The 24,316-nt window shown below is 35.7% G+C and overlaps 2 protein-coding genes across 3 annotated transcripts; both read right to left on the reverse strand.

Annotated features, from left to right (window-relative positions):
- Positions 1-5: 5 nt before the first annotated feature.
- Positions 6-16,985, reverse strand: LOC117918554 (ketohexokinase-like). 2 transcript variants are annotated; one of them, XM_034835288.1, is made up of 13 exons: positions 16,885-16,985; positions 16,707-16,758; positions 16,450-16,539; positions 15,729-15,806; positions 15,517-15,591; positions 14,502-14,554; positions 13,097-13,247; positions 10,766-10,876; positions 2,032-2,158; positions 1,797-1,894; positions 877-1,015; positions 382-434; positions 6-307 (listed from the first exon to the last, which is right to left on the reverse strand). In XM_034835288.1, the coding sequence occupies exons 1-13, from the start codon at positions 16,959-16,961 to the stop codon at positions 224-226; spliced, it is 1,188 nt and encodes a 395-aa protein (XP_034691179.1). In that variant the 5' UTR covers positions 16,962-16,985; the 3' UTR covers positions 6-223. The 2 variants fall into 2 exon arrangements, with proteins under 2 accessions (XP_034691179.1, XP_034691180.1); XM_034835289.1 differs by lacking the exon at positions 16,707-16,758 and having other exon boundaries at positions 16,885-16,967.
- Positions 16,986-17,901: 916 nt separating this feature from the next.
- LOC117917415 (succinate dehydrogenase subunit 6, mitochondrial) lies at positions 17,902-24,025 on the reverse strand. Its single transcript, XM_034833681.1, has 3 exons — positions 23,736-24,025; positions 18,737-18,839; positions 17,902-18,264 (listed from the first exon to the last, which is right to left on the reverse strand). The coding sequence occupies exons 1-3, from the start codon at positions 23,916-23,918 to the stop codon at positions 18,110-18,112; spliced, it is 441 nt and encodes a 146-aa protein (XP_034689572.1). The 5' UTR covers positions 23,919-24,025; the 3' UTR covers positions 17,902-18,109.
- Between the last annotated feature and the right edge of the window lie 291 nt (positions 24,026-24,316).

The raw sequence follows: 24,316 nt of genomic DNA on the forward strand, positions 1-24,316 counted from the left end.
CCTTCTTGAAACAATCAAAAAAGTATTCTTTCTTAATATGCATCAAAATTAACGTTGTAACATGGAAAACATTACAATATCTTTTCTTTTGCCAATGTTAAACATTGTTCCCTGTTACATGCCAAATCCTTGCTCTTCAGTGTCTTCAAGAAGAAAAACAAAATGTTATGTTTTTCTCATTTGTTGCAGAAATGATGTTGCAGCAGTAACACTCACAGAAAGTTTAGTGTAAAAAGGATGCCAATCTAGGATCGGTGCGGTGTGGGAGACCAGTCCGGGCGCCCAAGGCTCTACAGCCAGCAGCTGCCTGCAATTATCAGCACATAAGAGGTCATTAACAACATTATTTTCTGATTGGTATAGGACAAATAGTTTACTCACCACTTGAGCAGCAAATGGCAACATTTTCTCTGGTGGCATGTTGGTACAGATAGCTGCAAGAAATACAGAATAAACTAAGTATCAACCCCATCTGGCAAAACTAAACCAGAAAAGTTACCCTAATGATTAGTTTGTGGAATGATCATATTTCTAAATGTAATAACTATGGCCCAAGAAATATGATAAGTATAATCAGATGTAAAAAAAGTAGACTACAAGTTCCTGGCAATCCTAACTGGACAGCCCGTGGCAGTTGAGGATTCTGAAACATCAATGCCATATATAACATCCTTATCCATTTTGATGGAGGAAGGATGGCCTGCTGCTCACTTCAATTTCTGGTGGACAATGAGGTACCTCTTGGTGGTATATGTCAATAATATATGGCAGGTCAAAAGCATGGAAAAGCAGAAGCTCCAGGAGAAATCGTAAAGAGCAATGCACACCCACAGAGGTAACAGACAAGGACATAATAGGTTGAACAGTTTCACATACCGTAAAGAACTGCTCCAATAAATGCATCTCCAGCACCAGTTGTATCAATAACTTCTGAGGGTGGTATCTTTTCAGCTGTTCCCACAAACAGCCTTGCATTCACTGTCCCTATCCCATTTGCTCTCACTTTTGTAACTGACTGGGAGGATTGAAGTGGAAAAGATGCATAAATAATAATAATAATAATAAATAAATAAATAAATAAAACCTATTATCTCTCTCCTTCATTTCAGCATTCACAACGGGGAACCAACAAATGGAAAACTCCATTGGAATAGCGAGTTTAGAGGTGATCAAATAGACCCACTTCTATTTTTAACGAAATGTTTGATTTCTAACCCTGTCATGTTCATTTAATAACCCAACTTCTAGAGCTTGAAAAATGTTAATTGAGAGAATAGCAGCAAATTGCATTTCAGCACTCATTGAGAATGGTTCTGAACAAATTAGTTCTGATTTCAACCAATATTCAGTTTGGTAGAAGAGTTCTCTACCTGTTCTTTCCCCAACAAGAGTTTTGGTTACAGAGGCAATTACGTCAACAGAACAGTAAAGAAAAAAAAATTTATTTAGTAAACATCATTAGGATGACTTCAGCCTGTGCTTGATGCACTGGCAAGCTTGCTTTTGCATGTTGCTGCTGAAAGACAAATGACATGCATATCTGACCTGATTCTTGCACCCAAATAAACTTCCAAGGCTAAGATTAGCTTGATCTTACAAAAGTTATGCATATGAGATTGTGTTCCTTGGGAAGGTAGAACATGCAACATGTGATAAGCGATACCTATCAAGTTTACTTATGACTCAAGCATAGATTAGCTTCCTCTATTATATTAACACCTTAATGATATTAATTGGTGATAACTGCAGCCCACCCTTGCAGTGGACCGAATAAGGCACTAAAGAAAGAATATTACCGATGAAACACATGTTGGGATAGCTATGTCATTGTGCTTCCTTTGCTTCAGTGATTCTACTAGGCTGTCTATATCCCTTTCTTCCGTCGCAGGACTCTCTATTTGAGGAAGAGTTCCAACAAAGCCATTAGGTTTAAAGAAAATAAAAAGGTAACCATCCACCTCAAATCCACACTATCTGAACCTTCACTGGCAGAGATCCTTACCAATCAAAAACAGTACATTGTATACTCACCATTTAAACTTCTCTCAAGCATTATGCATCCATCTTCACCCAAGGTCACAATCACAAATTTAAGCTTTGGCAATCTCAAAAGCATGGAAACAAGTGCACTTGCAATGGATGGGGCTTCTGTCCATTCCTGTCACACCAGAAATACACAGGTACATACTATATAAATTACCAAAGAAATTAGGGCTAAACAGTGTTATGTGGATGTACAAATGAAGAAGACCAGAGTATTAGAAGATCCATTTCAATCTAATGGAAGAATCAAACAAAGTCATACACAGGTGCATACCATATAAATTACCAAAGAAACTAGAGCTAAACAGTATTACATGGATGTACAGATGCAGAAGACCCATTTCAATTTAATGGAAGAATCAAACAAAGTCAAAATCAGATATGTCAACTCAATAACTTCAAAGCATGACCAAACATTATATGTATAGAGATATATAGAGGTGATATAAAAAGCAGAAAATTCCAGAAATGTGTTTCCTAGGGCACATTTTAATAAGTGACAGTTCCTTTATAAATTGTCTGGATATGGCTGAAAAAAGTAGGAACAAACATAAACCAAGCTTTTTATCAAAATTTACCCAGCCCATGCATTTTCTTGCTTCACAGCAAAATGTTACATGAGCATGATTAAACTCTTGAATTTCATTTTGGGTTAACCATGTTGTTAATTCATGTATCAATATTAATCAAGGAGACTGCACCATTAGTTCCCTAAATCAGTTTCCCAATCTGATTTTTTTCCCTTCCATGTCAATTGTTTATTTGCTTTCACCACCTGTTCCCAGCATATGAGAATGTGTGCTTGCATGGGCAATTTGTAATTTTCCTCAATTCACTTTCCTATGGTGATTCAAAGTGCAACCCAACCAGAGACCAAATCCAGAAATTTTCAACAGATACAGACACCAAGACCAGAATAAGAATATCTAATTTCAGTATGCCATTGTCAACATATTCATGGAATGAAATTCATAAAGATGGTGAAAAAAATCATTGTCTTGCAAACCATATTCCAACTATTGCATTATAGCACTTAGACTTTTACATTTTTCTTTTGAAAGACCAAATAGAATATATTAAAAGAGCACCCAACAAAATGGGGCACAACTCAAGTATACAGAATGTATACAGGGAACACAAAGAGGGAGAAAGAGTACAATGGGATGAAACACCTATCCCTACCCAAACCCAATCCCAAAGTAAGAAATTGACATTAGAATGCTTGAGAGACTATAACCCTAAGCTCTTTCATGGGATTATGGAAAAAGATTTAGTTGAAGTCGAAAAATATTACAAAGGGTGCTGATAGGATATCTGTCGAGGTTGTCTGACAACTCTCCAGGTAGTATTCAACCAATGATGTGAGTCTGAGGAAGGAAGGGAGTGGCTGAAGTTCAATAGAGGAAGCAGTGCCTCTTGGCTACAAAGACCTTTCAAAGGAGCAAATTGTGGATGCTGATCTTGACTTGGACAGAGATACGAGTTAATTTCCCTCCCCTTCTCTGAGGTTTGGGCTAAATATACTCAGCCACCATTAGTTTGAGATTTCGTCAAATATCTCCCTTTCCTTTTTCATAGGTTAATTTCACTCAACTCCCCTTTGACTCGATAGGTAGGTATATAACGAAATTTCAAATTAATGGTGGCTAAATATATTTAACCCAAACCTTAAGAGAAGTGAGTGAAATTAACCCATAGAGATAAAGATGGTCAAAATGGTTTTACTTTCAACTATTAATTATGAATGCTAGGACTTGGTGAAATGGGGTCACAAGAAGGTGCTTGCTCGATTCTTTGGAAAAGATAAGGAATTAGAGCACTAATTCTCTGAAACAAAAAAAAGAAAGAGAGAGAGAGAACAAACTAGAGCACTTATTCTATTTTCATTGCTCCCATCCCCCTAAAAAGAGAGATAATTCAACTCAGTAGTTTAGACCAGCTAGCTTGGTAGCCAGTATTTGTAAGATCATTAAGAGTCCTTGCTAGGAGATTGAGACATGTTATTCATGAGACTATTGCTTGTATAAAAAGAAGCCTTTATCTACAATTTCAGATACAGTGTAGTAACCAATAAAGAGGTGGAGGATTGTATGAAAAAGAAATGTAGCATTGCATAAAGTGAATGAATTTTGAGAATGCCTATGGACAAGATGTTGATTGGGATTCTTAAAATCATGTGAATAATAAGAAATCTTTAGGAATTAGACGGATGATGGGTTGTCTCAAGCTGGTGGTCTTTGCAGTTATAACCAATGCATGAGCTTCTACCTCCTTCCTTGTTTATGATAGGGCAACCATATAGGTTGGGCAAACATAAAGTGGGGATATAAGTATGTGAAGCATTATGCCCTTGATTTGTGAGATTAGAGAAGAATTTGCTTCATCGTTGAAATGCTGTTTGTAGCTTGAGACATACTAAGATATTGTCAAAACTTTGTAGCATGATTAGATTCTGCAATTATTCTATGACGGTAAAAAATTTAACAATAATATTGAGCTTTGCGTGAAATTAGCTAATGTACAATATGGTGAATTTTGGGATTTCTTCTCCTGCCTTTGTACTTGTTGAATATAATGTATTTATAGTATATAACCTTTCCTTGTTAATATAGGACACATGTATGGTAGGACACATGTATGGTAGTTAGAACTCCTAGCCTTGTATATATATATATTTCTCAATTGTAAGTAGATCATTACATTAATGAGAATTAAGGTCTTTCTTCTTTCTCTCTCTGTCAACATGGTATCAGAGCCAAGGAAGAAAACCTAATTCTTTCCTGTTTCCCGTGTCATCAACTCCGAGAAACCTTCCGGTGACCGTGTTTCATTCCGGTCACCTTCCCCATCTCCCAATACTTTCCGGTCAGTCAGATCGTCGACAAAAACCACTCACCGCCGGCGAAATTTTCCGGTGAAATTTTCCGGCGGACTTCCGGCGACGTATTTTTCCGACACCGACCATACCAGACGGAGCGCCTAGAGGAGATCTCCAACTTTTGTGAAGGCACCAGCACCAAAAGAGCCTCCACACGCCGTCCACGCGCAATTTTCCGACCGGCGGCTGCATCTCACGCGCCGGCGCGTGAGGGCGCGTGAGGCCTTTTCCGGCGACGCGCCTCCTCCTCCAGCTTCGCCTGACGCCGACCAGCCTCCCTACCTCCCTAGTTCTCCCATCCGAGCCCTGCACGTACCTCTTTTGGGGATTTTTGTCTCCGTCGGCCCTCCAAACAGTCTTTCCGGCGAAGCTCCAACTACTTTTTCTCCACCCCAATCCCTGCACGTGCCTTGGGAAGTGTTCTTCTACCTTTCGGTGGTGCCACGCTGCAATCTGAAGCCGTATTAGGGCTCTCTTCGATCCAAACATACTTCATTCTCTAGATAAGTAGATATGACTACTAAAAATTCCATTTTTTCCGCTGTTATATCTGGATCTCCTATGATTACTTCGGAGAAATTGGTTGGCAGTGACAATTATCTTTCCTGGTCTGCCTCTGTTGAACTTTGGTTTATGGGTCAAGGATATGAGGATCACTTGATTACACAGGAGGCAGATATCCCTGAGGTTGACCGCGTACAGTGGAGGAAGATAGATGCACAGTTATGTAGTGTATTATGGCAATCGGTTGATCCCAAGATTCTTCTTCATCTTCGGGCCTACAAAACTTGTTTTAAATTTTGGACTCAGGCCAAAGGATTATATACGAATGATATCCAGCGTCTTTATAAGGTGGCTTCTGCTATTGTCCATCTCAGCCAACAGGACTTGGATCTATCTACTTATATTGGCCAGATTGCCTCTCTTAAGGATGAGTTCTTGACTGTGATGCCTCTTACTCCTGATGTTGGGGCTCAACAAACACAGCTTGACAAGTTCTTCATGGTTCTTACTCTTATTGGCCTCCGTCCGGATCTTGAGCCTATCCACGATCAGATTCTTGGTAGTTCACCAGTTCCGTCCTTGGATGATGTGTTTGCTCGCCTCCTCCGTATCTCCTCCACTCAGACTTTGCCATTTGATAGCACTTCCGATTTTTCTGTGTTAGTTTCTCAAACTAGCTTTCGAGGAGGTCGCAGTGGTACCCGAGGTAGAGGTCAACGTCCTCATTGCACCTATTGCAATAAACTTGGCCACACTCGCGATCGTTGCTATCAGTTACATGGACGACCTCCTCGCACTGCCCATGTGGCCCAGTCCTCTGATTCTCCGCTGCCTCAGCCTCCGAGCTCTTCCGCATCTCAGGCTTCTGTTGCCTCTGTTGCCCAGCCTGGTAATGCCTCTGCCTGCCTTACCCACACATCTTCTCTTGGACCCTGGATTCTAGATTCTGGAGCTTCTGATCACTTATCTGGTAATAAGGATCTTTTCTCCTCTATTACTACTACCTCTGCTTTACCTACTGTTACCTTAGCTAATGGTTCTCAAACTGTGGCTAAAGGTATTGGTTTGGCCCTTCCTCTGCCTTCTCTACCTCTCACTTCTATCCTTTATACTCCTGAATGTCCTTTTAATCTTATTTCCATCAGCAAAATCACTCGTACTCTTAATTGCTCTATTACCTTTTCTGATAAATTTGTGACCTTGCAGGACCGGAGTACGGGGAAGACGATTGGCATAGGACGTGAGTCTCAAGGCCTCTATCACCTCTCCTCGGATTCATCTCCTGCAGTTTGCATTTCCACTGATGCTCCTCTCCTCATTCACAATCGTCTGGGCCACCCTAGTCTCTCCAAGTTCCAGAAGATGGTCCCTCGTTTTTCCACTTTATCGTCGCTTCCGTGTGAGTCATGTCAGCTTGGGAAACATACTCGTGTCTCGTTCCCAAAGCGTTTGAATAATCGGGCAAAGTCTTCTTTTGAGCTTGTCCACACTGATGTTTGGGGTCCTTGTCGGACTGCGTCTACTTTAGGATTTCAGTATTTTGTCACTTTCATTGATGACTATTCTCGATGTACTTGGTTATTTTTAATGAAAAATCGAGCTGAGTTATTCTCTATTTTCCAGAAATTTTATGCTGAAATCCAAACCCAGTTCAATATTTCTATTCGTGTGTTACGCAGTGACAATGCCAGGGAATATTTTTCAACCCCATTTACTTCGTTTATGTCTCATCATGGGATTCTTCATCAGTCTTTTTGTGCTCATACTCCTCAACAAAATGGGGTAGCTGAACGCAAGAATCGACATCTTGTTGAGACAGCTCGTACTCTCCTCCTCCATAGTAATGTTCCTTTTCGTTTTTGGGGGGACGCTGTTCTTACCGCTTGTTATTTGATTAATCGTATGCCCTCCTCTGTCTTACATGATCAGATTCCTCACTCCCTTCTCTTCCCTGACCAACCACTTTATTTCCTTCCTCCTCGTGTCTTTGGTTGTACTTGCTTTGTTCATATTCTCACTCCTAGACAGGACAAACTTTCCGCCAAAGCCATGAAGTGTCTCTTCTTGGGATACTCCAGACTTCAGAAGGGTTATCGTTGTTATTCCCTTGAGACTCATCAATACTTTATCTCCGCTGATGTCACCTTCTTTGAGGACTCACCATTCTTTTCCACCACTTCTGAGTCTCTTCCTGTTTCTGAAGTCTTGCCTATTCCCATTGTCTCCCCACCTGATGCTATGCCTCCTCGACCACTTCAGGTTTATCATCGTCGCCCTCGTGTCGTTGCTCCTCTCCCTTTTGCTGAGGCACCTGCTAACTCACTTCCTATCCATTCGGCTTCACCTACCCCGGCTCTGCCTTCTCTTAATGACTTACCCATTGCTGTTCGGAAAGATACTCGCTCTACTCGTAATCCTCATCCTATTTACAATTTTTTGAGTTATCATCGATTTTATCTTCACCCTATTCTGCTTTTGTTTCTGCTATATCCTCTGTTTCTCTTCCAAAGAGCACCCATGAAGCTCTTTCCCATCCAGGCTGGCGACAGGCAATGGTGGATGAAATGGCTGCTCTGCACTCTAATGGCACTTGGGATCTTGTTGTTTTACCCTTGGATAAATCTACCGTTGGCTGTCGTTGGGTCTACGCAGTTAAGGTTGGTCCTGATGGTCAGGTTGATCGCCTTAAGGCCCGCTTAGTTGCTAAAGGCTATACTCAGGTTTATGGTTCTGATTATGGTGACACATTCTCTCCTGTTGCCAAGATTGCTTCTGTCCGTCTGCTTCTCTCCATGGCTACCATGTGTTCTTGGCCTCTTTATCAATTGGATATTAAAAATGCCTTCCTTCATGGTGATCTTGCTGAGGAAGTTTATATGGAGCAACCTCCTGGTTTTGTTGCTCAGGAGGAGTCTGGTTTAGTATGCAGGTTACGCCGTTCTCTATATGGCTTGAAACAATCTCCTCGAGCATGGTTTGGCCGTTTTAGTTTTGTTGTTCAAGAGTTTGGCATGCTTCGCAGTACAGCAGACCATTCAGTTTTCTATCATCATAACTCTTTGGGGCAGTGTATTTATCTGGTTGTTTATGTGGACGACATCGTCATTACAGGCAGTGATCATGATGGTATTCAGAAACTAAAGCAATACCTTTTTACCCACTTTCAGACCAAAGACTTGGGGAAACTCAAGTATTTCTTGGGAATTGAGATAGCTCAATCCAGTTCTGTTGTGGTCCTTTCCCAAAGGAAGTATGCTTTAGACATCCTGGAAGAAACCGGTATGTTAGACTGTAAACCGGTAGACACACCTATGGATCCGAATGTCAAACTTGTACCAGGACAGGGGGAGCCTTTAGGAGACCCCGGGAGATATCGACGGCTCGTAGGTAAATTGAACTATCTTACCATTACTCGTCCAGACATTTCTTTTCCTGTAAGTGTTGTTAGTCAATTCCTACAGTCACCATGTGATAGCCATTGGGATGTTGTAATCCGCATTCTTCGATATATCAAAAGTATACCAGGTCAAGGTGTGTTGTACGAGAACAAAGGTCATACTCAGGTTGTTGGTTACACAGATGCAGATTGGGCTGGCTCACCCACAGATAGACGTTCCACTTCAGGGTACTGTGTTTTTATTGGAGGTAATCTAATATCTTGGAAGAGTAAGAAACAAGATGTAGTGGCAAGATCTAGCGCTAAAGCCGAGTATCGAGCTATGGCTTTGGCAACATGTGAACTCATATGGTTGAGACATCTTCTTCGAGAGTTGAGATTTGGAAAGGATGAACAGATGAAACTCATATGTGATAACCAGGCCGCATTACATATTGCATCCAATCCAGTCTTTCATGAAAGGACCAAACATATTGAAGTTGACTGTCATTTCATTAGAGAGAAGATCGCATCAGGATGTGTTGCTACAAGTTTTGTTAATTCAAATGATCAACTAGCTGACATCTTCACGAAATCTCTCAGAGGTCCTAGGATTAAATATATTTGTAACAAGCTTGGTGCATATGACGTATATGCTCCAGCTTGAGGGGGAGTGTTGAATATAATGTATTTAGAGTATATAACCTTTCCTTGTTAATATAGGACACATGTATGGTAGGACACATGTATGGTAGTTAGGACTCCTAGCCTTGTATATATATATATTTCTCAATTGTAAATAGATCATTACATTAATGAGAATTAAGGTCTTTCTTCTTTCTCTCTCTCTCAACAGTACTTAAAAGTTCATATCAATAAATTACTTTGTTTCTGATTAAAAAAAAGGTAAATTGTGAAGAATTTCATAGGTATAAAAGGTTCAAATTACTTTGGTTTTTAAAGGAGAGAAGCTCTCTAAAAGGTGATGTCTCCACAACCCCACCGCCGCCACCTTTTTTTTTTTAAAGGAACCAACCTCTAAATGGTGAAATTTCACTGGTGCTTTGGCACATTGCCCCACTTCAGAGTTAGAAACAGACAAGAATGTTTAATCAATCATGCATATAAAAGCACCAATAGATTAAGTACTAAACATGCATGAAGATAAATATCACCCTAAAGCTAATAAAACTTCAAAAAATGATCTTATTAATTAGCTTCCCAATCCCACTAACTGCAAGTTTGCAATAAATGGTTAAATGCTTTACCATGTTTAAGAGTAAGAAAACAAACTAGTCAATTAAATAGATCTCACAGCAAAAAACTTGCTAAACATCTAAAACCAATTTTGTTGATATATATATATATATATATATATATATATATATATATATATATATGTAAGTATGTATGTATGTATGTATGTACATATCATATTACTGCTGCTTTGCAATCATAAGAATATAATTGGACCGAGGATACTGTTATGAAAACAATGGTGTATATCATAATACTAATTATAATATATTGCATATAATAATATACATATTATATACAAGAACTCTTTTGAAGGAAAAACATCAACTTGTCACTTCTTTATGTAAAGACTTCGACTACCAGTGCACCTAATTGTACAAGTGTTATGCATAGAGCAAGTATAGCCGGACTAAGATTGATGACATGGTTGCATGTGAAAAATTCAGCTGAACAAAAGGAAATTGGATGCATAGATCTACTAGAGTATTAGATTACGTTGTCATTTCAAAGTGAATAATCTTTGAATGTTGGGCTATGAAAAAATATGGAAAAGAGGAGGACAGATACAAGGACTCAAGACATCATAGATATCAGATAATAACATAACTGGGAAGACAAAAATCCTCAGGAAGTTTAAGATTTATTAAAAAAAATTTACAGTAAAAATAAACAACTAACAGTAGCTTATGAACAAATAATCATCTTACTTGTGGAAAATTTGCTGAGCATACAACATAATCTGAAAAATTCAGAAGATCATCCAACCCTTCCCTTTTCTTTTCTGCATCAACTAAAATAGGTATATTCTTGCGAGCTGCCTGTACTGGAAGATTCCAGTCGATGATGTTCACCACCCAGTTATCAATACTTTTACTTTTTTGGTGTAAAGCAAGAAGAAAACAATAAAGGAGAGAATAAGATACAACTGAAAGAAAATGTGTTTATAACATGAATGTAGTGAGGGCAAAAAACTGGATACGTGAAGAAAAGCATACAGGAACCAGAACACTTGACTCAAAGGGTCAGCTAAAACAGAGAGTAGAAAGGCAAAAAAATTTGGATTGAATAGGTTAGCCATATATGCATACATGCATAAAATCCATATAAACAAAAAATCATGAAATGACATCTCTAATCAACTATGATGCCACCACTACACTAAAAATTTTCACCATTTGGACAATATAAAATTTGTTAGCTTTCCAAACTATTCCACTTTTCTGAAACAGGAAAAAGAATTACAAGTTACAATAATATTTTGAGTTACAAACTGTATAGAGGATTTCACAATTCACAATAAAGTTCCTGCATATCTAACTTCTTAACTCAACTGAGAAAACAAATATGTGCCCCATTATAATGTATATATCTGTATATTAACAACCAAGGCTCACCATTAGAAAGATGTCCTAGATAAGAATACAAGAAAAAGTCATTGCAATAGCAGTGGGAACAATGTTAGACAATTAATGGCAATGACATGTTCAAGATCAAGAGACCTCATAGAGCCTCCAAAAAAGTGGTAGTTGTTGCTTGGTTAGCAGCTCAAAACAAGGTCAATGCCAATGACATGCTCCAGTTCGAAAGATCTTATAGAACAATCAATCCTGATAGATGTGACATGCTCATTTAGTGGAGTCTATTGAGCAGTTTCTTAGACTATCAAATATCTAATTGACAAGAGGACTAGAAGAAAAATGACTTAACTGTGTGTGTGCAATGCTTTCAGGTTATTTGGAAGAAAAGGAATGTGAAGATTTCTGAAGAAAGGACAGGTTCTTGCAGAGTTAGTGCTTTGAATTAGGATGCAGTCTATTCAGCCATTTTGAGGAAGCAGATATTAAAATTCAGGGGATTCCTTTTCCAGAAGGCTGCATTAAGCTCAATGTTAACATAGGGTAGGTTCAATGGTCACTAAGGCATTTCTTCTCTTCTCCAAGAAGTAGGTTGTGGTACTCAAATCGGCTAATAAGGAAGCTGCTGGTCTTATAAGAGTGGAGCTTCTTCTTTTGCTGTCAGTTTCACAGAGAATCATTGCCCACCTTTGAGGGTTTTCAACTTGGGTTTATAAGTATCTTGGTGCTGTATTTTTTCGTATCTTGTCTCCTATTTCTTTCAAGGGTCCCTCTTTCTTGTTTTTATTTTCTTTTCCTTTATTAAATTATTTCTATTTCCTATCAAAGAAGTTTTGTAATTTTTTCTCATGAAACTAAAAGTTAAGAGGGGAGAAAATCCCCATTAATGCATGCATGTTCCAGTAATAATAGATGAACAAACATCCCATACAACAGCAAATGAAGGAATACGATGAAATAAAAAAAATAATAATAATAACAATAGTAAAAAACAATCCAATGGTGAAATTATTTTATTTTATTTTTTTTACATCAATGTATTTCGTTAGATTCATGAACAGTGAAATTAGCAATAATTCTCCTAGAGACATAAGTTATGTGATATTTAAATTTCAGAACTTCAAGTGCAGTAAGGGGCATCAAAAGATAAACTTGCTGTTGATGACATGCTCTTGACAGAAGTAAAGTTGTATTGTCTTAAATGGTCCACAACCTTATGAAAAAGAAAATGCCCTCTTAGCTCAATATTGGCTCATTCCCTGGCAACTTAAAACTTTTTGGATAAATAGTAGTTTTACATGTTATTTTAGCTTTTGGCTGATGAAGGTCTTTGCCTCTTAAATCTGAACCATTCTGTCTACTTGTTTCTTATTTTTCTATGTTATTTGTTTGACTCTCCCCACTTGTGTGTGAATAGTGAGTGGTAACAAGCTCTATGAACATGGTTCAACTCATTGAACACATCAATCCAGGAAACAAAAACCATTATGGATCATTACTGATTAACCACCCACCTTAAGTTGTTACTCTCCCATCAGAAGATAATGAGATAATTCTTTTATTATTATTCCTGTTTGCTACTTATTGGCGAAATAATCACTCCTAACTTGAGTATGGAATTAAAAAAGGTTCAATGCAAGGAGTAAACCACCCAAATTACTAGAAGAGTAATATGAAAATTACCTCTTCAGCAACAACTAAAGCAGTTTCATGTAATCTTACATCAGAATAGAAAAGTCTAGTTCCATCTAATGCAGATGACAAACTCGACTCAGAAAGCTCTTCTGGTCTCATGGGAGGATACCCTGGGGTGTGGACACAAGTACGTGTTTTCCTGCAAATCAGTAAAAAATTCTAGTGGAAATGAAACTTCAAAACATACTTATTGACATTTAGATATTGCTTTCAATCATAAGTCTCTAAAGATAATGTACAAAGTTGGATAAAAATAGAATATTGTAGCTAAAAATCAAAATTAATTGATCTTAAAGCATTCCCAAGAATTGCACTTTCCCAAAAGCATGCATTGAATCAGTGGAACTAAATGGAAGCAAAGGAAGAGCATTGTAGGCACCATCTACATTCTAATACACTTGCAAGCTATAAAGTTGCCCAAAGAGAAAAAGCATATGTTATATTTTGCATACAAATAAACCTCAAGATTTCACACTGAGAAAAAATGGGTATACCTAAAGGTTATGTTTGGTTCCTTGAAAGTATTAAGGAAAGAAAAAAAAAACTTACGAAAATAATTTTCTCATATTTTATTATAACAGGGAAAATACCAAAGAAAATAAAATATAATTAAAATTAATTATAAATTTATGCATTTTCAAATTATTTCATCTTTATATCGAAGAGTTAAAATAAGTAAAATGAGTTTGAAGTAGCAAATAAAAATAATTTATTAATTTTAAATCTATTTTTTATTTTTTCTTCACTTTTTCTATCCTTCTATTGTTCCTCTATTTTCTTTCCTTTGTATTTTCCTTCAAATTTTTCAGGAACCAAATATAGCCAAAGTATTTGGGAAAAGTCAAATGGAGAATAAAATAAATAGAGGAAATTAAAAAAGAAAAAAAATATATGTACAAAATATACCATCAACCCTGTTTTTTTTTAACTACAGGCAAACTTTTTTTGGATTATCATCAATATTGAACTAATTCATAAGTATTATATCAGCATTAACCACTGACATTGGAAAATTTTGTTGTAGCACAATCCTCAAACCTCTTAACACAAGGTTATTCTTTAAACTTGTCATAATATGATTGTTTCCATGAACATGTCATTTATTCTACACCTTGAATCATGTGGTAATTTGACATTGTCAAAAAAAGCAGTGTATTTCCTATTGCACACGTGCACACGTGCACACGCACACACACATTAGATAGAGGCATAGAGAGAGAGAACATATAGTATGAGAACTTCCCTACATTTGAGGAAAATGAAAATAATAAACCTCAAATCCCTTCAGCAACCAATATTCTTCTAAAACATCCATTCAGAAACAATACTAAATTATTCATATAAGACATTCCAGGTGAGAGGCGGGTGGGGGGGTAAAAGGAAAAACCCTCACGTTTGGTTGTCGACAATGATATAAGTGAACGGTGAATTTCCCTCCTTGGAAACCTAAAACCAAGATAGACCAAGTTAAAAATACACTGAGGACATCATGCAAAATTGCAAAGGAATGCTACCAGTCATGCCGTAATGAAGATTAATAAATTTAAGAAAATAATTGTAAATGTGCAGAAGCAACATTAGACAAAAACAATAAGCAAAAATGAACATGTGTTATTAATATTCAAAGTTTTGGATAGTATGACACTATATTTTATTTTATTTTTATGGGTAAATTTTTTTTCCCATTAGGGGAAACCTTGAACTTCCCACAAGCCCTTCCCAACCTTTAACACTTGAGCCACCCTAAACCATAAACCCAAGGGCTCAAATAGCATAGCAATATGCAATTTATATGGTGCATCACAGCAAAAGCATTTCAGGGTTGGTGTGGTTGTCACAGGGCATCACAGCAAACTGGGCTTCTTTGCACTTTAAGGAGAAACTCTTGAAATGGGTTTGAGGCTGAGGGCAAGAACCTAGAGAAGACCTTAAAGGAGGGAGCAGATTTGTCAAGTTCTAGAAAATTATGAATTAGAAATACACCTTGAAGTAAACAACTTCAAAGAAGTTGGATGGGGATGATGAGGATTGTGGGATTCAAGCCAGATTTACTTTACAGAAAAATTTAAAAGGGGGAAAGGAAAGGCAATGTTATCCCACAACTGAAAAACTATGACAACCTCTGTTCCTCTGCGCATCCAAACTAAGCTGTAGCTATGGTATTCTGATGATGACAATTTATTTTTTTTAGTTCCTTTAGAGCACATGCTTCGCCCTTAAGGCTTCAAAATTTATCTACCATTATTCAATTAACTTTTTTCCAGTGCAGCTTCAAGACCAAAAACACAAGAATACTTGCCATACAACTTTAAGTACTACTTATTTTAGTACTAATGTGAGCTAAAAAATTCATAATCACATAAATACATATTGTATAGAGACTATCAACACAAATATGTGAAGCTTACCACGAAAAAGGAAGTATCAACACCATCAGCTTGTAGCTCCTCCAATATACTTCTGCCCTGAGCATCATCTGCAACCTAATGATCACAAAACATGTGCACATTTAAAAATTCCAGACACCACACCCAAGTCTCAACTTCCATATATCCTGATTAAATGAAATTTGGAAATCGAGCATGCTGAACAAGAATATGTAACAATATAACTTAAAGACCTTGGAAATCAGTCTAGGTTTTAAGCCCAAACGAGCCGCACAAGTTAAAGCATTCGCCGCATTCCCACCTCCTTGAACCTAAGAAACAAGCATATTGGAGCAAGATTATGATCTCTTTAAAGAAATTAATTATAAAGATCTATCCTTTTAGATAATATTATAGTTATTAGCATAAAGAATACATGGGTTTTCCTGAACTGAAACATAACTAGTTGAAAGTAATTCCAATTGCCGGTATGAACGAAGAAAATGGTTCTAATAAAAAAAAGCCGAGTTAACTAGAAAAAATTCACCACCCATATTAAGTTAAGAGATCTTGTGATCCACCTGAATTACATTTTTTTTTTCCTTTTAAATGATTCAGTGACTCATTAGAATCAAAATTGACTGAACCAATCCACTTGCCATAATAAAATTCAGTTTATTGAACAGATTTGCTCATTACAAGCTAAGAACTTCCCCAGAAGCTCAATTACATTGCCAATTTTCCAAAAACTATAGAGGTTAAATTATATTCACCACTCATCCAAGGCAACGAGTCAACTCACTGAGTCAAATTCATCGCAAAACCGTTAAGTTTTGAAGTCCAATACAGTAAGCAATCATCATCAAATTGAATTCATGTTCTGAAATTAAACTCCAGAAGACAGATTTTTACATACGCTACGCCACAGGAGTGCACAATAGCACAAACCAATAACCAAAATCCATAGAAACGCACCTTCAAGCTGGTGGTCCTGATTTTATCGTCGGGCTTGGGGTAGGCAGCCACAGCCGCCAACAAATCCACCACCGCAGCGCCGCAACCTAGCTGCGCTAACATACGCTTCCACTTCATATATGAATCCATCAATAAATCACAAAAAAAAAAAAGAAAAAAAAAAAGAAAAACAGACACGCACACAGATACACAACTAACATGCGCCGTTTTTGCTAACGTGCGCAAATGGAAGGAGAGAGGGAGGGGGAAGAACCCACCACGGTCAGATTATCCGAAAGAGGAGGAATGGACAAAGATGACATTTTGGTCCTGAAATTCTCTCCAAAATTTTGCTGCAATCAGATTCCTTCTTCTCTCCGTGTTTGTATGTATATGTAATTGAAAATTGAAGGGAAGATAATTTAAAAAAGAAGAAATGGAAGTAAGGACAAGGACCTTGTCGAGGAAGCTGATGAGGTGATGATGGAGAAGCTCTTGCATGTGGCACTGGGTAGCGCTGCCACTGATATCATCCTTTTACTCTGAAGGAAATGGATTTAATTTTTTCACACTGTATATATACCATATACTATATATTTATTATCATTATTTTTTTTTCCCTCCCCTACAAGCAATTTTTTTTTGGAAATATTCTAAAATATAAAATTTATGAAAAATTAAATTATTTAAAATAAAATTTATTATAGCAACTCTAGTTATCAAGTTATTTAATATTTGAAAATTAATTTTAATTAATGGTTTCTAATAATTAGTAATGTTTTGTAGTATTATATTCTTTAAATATATGTCATTAAATGAATTTTTTTAATGCAAATATTAAAATCCCTTTTTATAATTATTTTTGCATTAAAAATTAATTGGAATGTGATATAAGTTGCTCGAAAATGTAATTAGTGATTATAAAGATTTGATTTAATTATCATAAATAAATAAAATAAATAATATTTGATTATGTTAATAGATTAATTAAAATTAATCAATCATTTAATGTTAGAAAATTAATTTTAATAATGATATTGTGTTTGGTTCCAAAATGCGTTATCTAATTTTAATTTTCTATCTTCATTTTAGTATTTACTTTCTATTTTTTTCTTTTCTTGAACATATTAGTTGAGTCCCATCAAAAAAAATTTTAATATTTTTAATACTTGAATGATAAAAATTTTCAAGTATTAAAAATATTAAAAGTGTTTTCTATAATTCCTATCAAACGACTCTTCATATGCAGCCTACCAAGGTTCATTATCTCCTCATTGGAAGCTTCCATCCTTGTCATTTGTCAAGCTTTGCATTGCATGTTCTTAGCCCCATATCATCAGGTAAGCCATTCACCTAGGCTGGGACAGGCATCATAGCTCTCGTTCTTTGCACACGTCTCAATCGCTTAAAAGTTAAAACAGTTTCTTTATCATCACCGCAAGCACCAAAAAACATCATGCTTATGAAAAGAGATAGACAACAGCAAAGACCAACACGCTTCATTAGAAGAGTTAAGCTAAAGGAAAATGTGACTCCCTCAGAGGCAAATGGGAAGATAATGTAAAATCTAAGAAGGAATGCCAATAAAGCTTTCCATGCTTTCAACACTAAGCACTTCGATTCTTTATTATTATTGTTGAGACTTGAGAGACAAGGCGGAAACAAGCATTCATTTTCGCATTCAAGACCGTCCTCCGATTTTGCGCTCCCACCACTCCAAAAACTTCACCTCTGCGCCCAAGGTGTCCAGCCTGTAAAGTTGCAGCCAGTGGCTTGCAAATTCCTGTCCAAATGTCACACCAAACACACCCCCTGCAGCAAATGATAGTGCTGCACCTGCAACCATATACAATAGTAAGATTTATTATATTCCCTTGCTCTTTCAGCAAACGAGATTCTTGGAGATGGACACAGTTCACACATGTTCAGCTACACAGGTCAGTTTGCACAATGCTGCATATACCAAGTTCGACCCTAAACGGCTAAGGAGTTGTCTAGCAACTGAAACGAGACTAAAATGTTTGTGACCCTAACAATATGAATAGAAAAATTCTAAGCATGCATCCGACTTTAAACAAGAAGGTTTTGTTCAAGTGTCGTTCAAGGCTCATTATTTCAAGTTTATCTGGCTTTTATGTCCAAAATTCTAACTTGGTAAATCACATGCCCACGTGCGCATGCATGCACTCACACACGCAGAAACATAGCAAGAAGGGCAAAAGATCAAAATTGATAAATATTGCAAAAAATAATATTGAATTTTCTTAATACTTGTGCACTAACATGGGGAAAGAGGAAGGAAACTTACCATGTGGGCTCCTTGAATACTTCCAGGAAACAGCAGCAGTTGATACTGCTCCAATAACAGCTCCTGCAACAGCAAACTTCGCTGCTTCCCTAGTAGTTCTCAGCTGAAGAGGAGAAACAAATAAAAAATCCTCAACACACACAGGCACAAATATATACATTCTATAGATGCATACATACACACACACACAAGTACAAAAACAACCCATGAGCAATACACATCTTGTGTTATTTGTGTGTCAATGCATTCATGTGGACTCATAAATTCTAGACCTATAAAGAAATGAATATCATATTTATATCTAGGAGGATGTTTACCTTCCAGAGTATACAAATGTTTCAAATTTTAACAAGCAATACTAATTCAATGATTAAAATTGAAGGAGTGCCACCATTAAAGTTTAACATATACATCTTGTCACAAGTTTATTAAGGCAAAGACAGAAGGCTGCTGATCCTAGTGCTATTTTTTCAAGTCTGACATGTCTACTTCTTTCTACGTCTCCCAAGTTGGTATAGCTTTCCTCCTTCCTCACAAGTTAATTTGGTTTTCCAAGACCTGAAAACATTTAGGCTGGGAATCCAACTCTCTAGGGAAATTATACCGATGATTTTTATAGATATGGGCAACAAGGAACAAGAAATCTAGCTCACTTTTTTGTCAGATATTATAAAACATCTCTAACGTTAATACTCCTGTCAAAATAACCAAAACATGAATCACCCTGGTATGTGACGCAAAACATGAAAGCAGCATGCAATAATCTACCTTATTCAGAAGATGGAAAAAATAAGGTATGTTCATTCATACCACTGTTGGAATGAATAGACTAGCATCAAAACGTACCAGTCCCTATTTGTTTCCATTTTAATCAGGAAAAAAAAGAAAAAAAAGAAAATTCAATCCAGCAATACATGTAGAAGTTCCTTATTTATGAGACCTATTACATGTACTAATCATTTATATTCAATCCAGCATAGTACTAATTATTTATATTTCTAAGAGAACAAAACTAGTTGTATTTGAAGTGAAGCCAATAGCTTAAAGAGGATTAGGAAATTATGCTAGAAATGAAGTAATGTAACACTAACACTATAACATAGAATGATGGAAAAATATTTTCTTGATGAATTTAATTATTATTATTATTATTTTTATTTTTTGATAGGAAACAACAAATATGTACATTGAAAGAATAAGAAGAAGGATGAGGAATCCTCCCACCAAAGATAAAAATAAACAACACAATAAAAGAACAAGAAACTACACTATGAAAACTATGAACAAGCTCTCTTGGCTAGACCATCCCGTTGATGAATTTAATTATAGCTTAGGGTACATTTAGGCAACGTGGATTTTTTTAGTCTAAAAGGAAACTTGGGGCTCCTGAAATCCATTTCCTTTATGTGCATGCAAATGCTAACAGTTAGAATGGATTTAAATAACCATCCACACATTTTGGATGGAAGGGTTTGAGTTACCTAATCCTTCAAATCTTTTAAGGCAGATATAAGTTTCATAAGTCAGGCAGATATAAGTTTCATAAGTCCTCACCCTTCATGAAAAGTGTGCTGGCTAGCTAAACCATTGCCATCACTGTTATAACCACTGCCACCATCAATGGCAGAGACAAGAATATAATTCAGGAGGAGCAAGTCCAATGATGACAAATCAAACAAAAATTAAAAATTATACAATAATTTAACAAATTATCTTGCTTTGAAACTTTTCAAATTATGATCTCATTATCAATCAATAAACTGTTTAAATATAGTTATGAAATGCTAAATATATTAATGTCACTAGTTATCCATGAAATAAAATTAGTAAGGTTAGATAATGGTGGAAAAAAATTTAAAGAAAAATAAACTTGTAAAATTACACACATTAGTCACATTAGATGGCAAGTCAAGTCAAATACCCAAAAATTCTGGTAGACAGAATTTTAAAGTTTCACAAAAATCATGTCACAACAAATATTAGGAGTATAAATCTTTTTAATTTCAGTAATTCTAAAAAGGAAATCAATAAGAAAAAAAAAAAAAAAAAAAACCTTCTAAAAGAGTTGAATAACATCAGTTAGATTTTTTCTTTAAAAAAGCATTAATTTTCCAACAAAATACAAGTCTTATTAATTTCAGTAATTTAAAAAATCAAATAAGAAACAAAATTTTAATGAGCTCTAAAAAGTCAGTCAAAAATTTTATTAAAATATTTAATAACAAAAACTATAAATATGTGTCATCAACTTCAATAATTTTCAAAAATTAGAAAAGAGAAAAAAATTAAAACTTCTAAAAATATCAATTGCACATTTTTATTAAAAGACTTCAATGATTTTGCAATTGCCTTGAATAAGGAATATAATGAAATCTTAACACATTCACCGAATGCTTAATATTAGATTTGGCGAGATCGTATGGTTTCATTATATGATTTATTAGAAAGTGATTATAGATTAATTGAGCCAAATTGTAATGATTGATCAATGCAATTATGATCCTTAATTTGAGAATTTAATGGATCTAGATTTATAATATAAATCAAATATTGGTTTAGGTGAGATTTTAAGGTCTTTAACCTAACTTAATAAAGAGTAAATCTCGATGACCTTTTCAACAGAGATTGATCTCTAGTGAACTCCAAATTTGAGATTTTTTTTCCATTTGGTAGATTTTATTCTAATTTTGGCCAATAAAAAGGGCATGTTTAAACAACTTACAAAACTAGTAAAATCACTGAGAATCCGAACAAAATAGTTCATACCCAACAATGAACAGTTTGAAACCCAAAAGATAAAACAAAAGTAAAAAATAGAAACTCTGGCCATAACAATACCATATTCATCACGAATACCGCAAAAGAAGAGAAAATTTGCATCAAGAACATATAACAGAAAACCCAAATATAATGCTAAAGTGTATAATATGAATCAAATCCAGCCCCCCACCCACTCCCCTCCCCTCCTAAAAAAAAAAAAAAACAAAACAAAACAAAATCCAAATAAACATCATCTAATACAGACACAAATAGGGGGGGAAAGGATGAAAATGAAATCGAACCCCCGAAAAGGAAAATGAATACCAGGTGCACATCTTCCTAGGGCCACAAAATAATACAGCAATAAAATCATAGATGAAACCCTGAGGATTAAAGAAGTGGAAAAATAGCAGACAAGGAATAGATTCCCAAGGAGAAATTTCCCAAAAATTTTAAAAAGAACCAACAATTTTTTTGGTTAAACAAGGATAACCAATGGAATAATTCAGAAACCAACCTCAACCACATCCCTGAGAAAACCACCACCTGCCTCCCTTTTAAATCTTCTATTTAAACTCACTTAATAACAGAATGGTTAAGGTCTATGTGTCCGGAATCAACCAAAGAAAACAGAATTTTTGGTTGGAAATAAGTCATGCTAGACAGCAATGTGGAGGTTGATGTCACTAACAATAAAAGAGGCTTTTCAGGCTATTAAAATGTACTCATCTGGGCTTCAGCAGCTTGAAAGCAGAAATTCATCTATTATCCAGTCTTCAATTCTAATAAAATAAAGTTGATGCTTATGATCACAATAATAATATTATGAAATTAAAAGCAAATTGTTCATTGATTTGGCTTTTTTCTATGAATTTCTGGCAGATTATGAACCAACAGTATTTCCTACCTCATTATAGAGCATGATTCATATGAGGCAACGTTAATATTTGAAATGATCCAGAGCCTTAAAAAAAATAGTTATATCCAAGTAGCTAAAAGATATTGCCAGGTTCACTAAAACTCATCAAAGAGCTTTGAGCTCTCAATCCGTATCATTAGGCAAAATATTTAGTAAAACGAATGACATCCCTTGTTTCTTGCTTTGAGTTTGAAGGGAAACTCTGTGACTATGCAGTCATCTTGATTGGGTGTCATGCCATGACTATTACTTTTGACCGAGTTCTGATTCACGGATAGAAGTTGCTCAAACCAAGTTATAGTCTCAATACTGATTACATGTACAGTGACTAATGGAAGTAAATAAACCCATTGTTCCATTGAATCTATTGAAGCATTTCTTTTCTGTGACAAGGAATTGGTTTGAAATTATGCATTAGAAATAAACTTAGAACCTAGGATGGCATCCGAATGATAAGAAACTAAAGGAAATGACAATAAACTTAAATAGTACCTAGGATGACGTCAAAAACCAAAGAAACTAAGAACAAACATTGATAAAAACTAGGATTGTATCCCATGATGAGAAACCAAAGGAACTAAGAATAAACTTAGAACCCAGGATGAAGTCCAAATGATGAAACCCAAAGGAACAAATGAATAAACTTAGATAGAACCTAGGATGGCGTCCCAACTATGAGAGTTCAAAGGAACAAAGAAAAAAATCCAAAGGACACCAAAACACTCTACAAAACTATAAAAAAGAACATGTCGAACTGAACATTGAACAAATCAAAAACAAATTCTGAAATCATACACACAGTTCATAACAAACTAAATTACATCTAAGCCATAGAACAGAAATAAAACCCAAATGCTGAAATTATAAATATGAATCAAATCCAGAACCAAAAGAACACACAGGTTAACATTATATAATAAATGGAATCAATCAACTAGAAAAAGAAATCAAACCCAGAAAAAAAAAAAAAAAAGGAAGATGACCGTCCTCCAAATGGAACAAAAACACATATTATCGGATTAATAAGAAAAATAAAAATCCAAGAAACACAACTCGAAAGTAAACCCAAATATAACCAACCCTAGAAAAAAGAAAAAAAAAATTGATAAACCGATGAACTCCAAATACACCAAAAACTTGCATCCCCCTAGCGATAACAGAAGCAACAATCCACGAAAAGAAAAAAAAATAATAATAAAACAGATCCAGGAAAACCAGATGAAATCACACTCAGAAACAAGAGAAACCCAGATGAAGACACAAATGGAATACAAAATCCAAATGATCCAAAATGCTAAACAGAATCTAAGATATACATACAGTGGGACCATAGACGGGATCAGAAGCGATGAACTCTTCAACATCAGAATCAGACCATTTGGGGATGGGTTTATCACGATTGACAAATTTGGCGTAGTTGTCGAGGATGGCAAACCTTTCGCCCCAGTAATCTTTCCAGCCTTCCCAGTGCCTCCTGAAGAACGAAGGTGATGAATCCGCCATTGCTATCACTCTCAGATCAATCACACAATAGCAGTCGCCCTCTCCAGACTTTTCTCCTATTAACTCTGTATTTTGTAGAGAGATCAGGTGTGGTAAAGCGCAGGCTGCTGTGATTACAGGGCAGGATTTTATTGGAAACCTAATTTGAGATATTCTTAATTTGATGTCAAAATAAATATTCCAACATTTTCTTTTAAAAAAATACAAATATATATATTAACTCAAAATAAGAAAAATGAAACATCTTTTCTTCCATCAAAAGTATATTTAAAAAAAAAATAAACTCAATATTATTTCAAGTAAAAGAAAAACATAAAGAAAGAAAAAACAAAAAAAAAAAATGGAAATTCAAAACAAAATTTACAAAATTAGCTCAGATTTTAAATTAGAAAAAAAAA

Source organism: Vitis riparia, chromosome 7, assembly GCF_004353265.1.
Source record: "Vitis riparia cultivar Riparia Gloire de Montpellier isolate 1030 chromosome 7, EGFV_Vit.rip_1.0, whole genome shotgun sequence".
NCBI classification, from domain to species: Eukaryota; Viridiplantae; Streptophyta; class Magnoliopsida; order Vitales; family Vitaceae; genus Vitis; species Vitis riparia.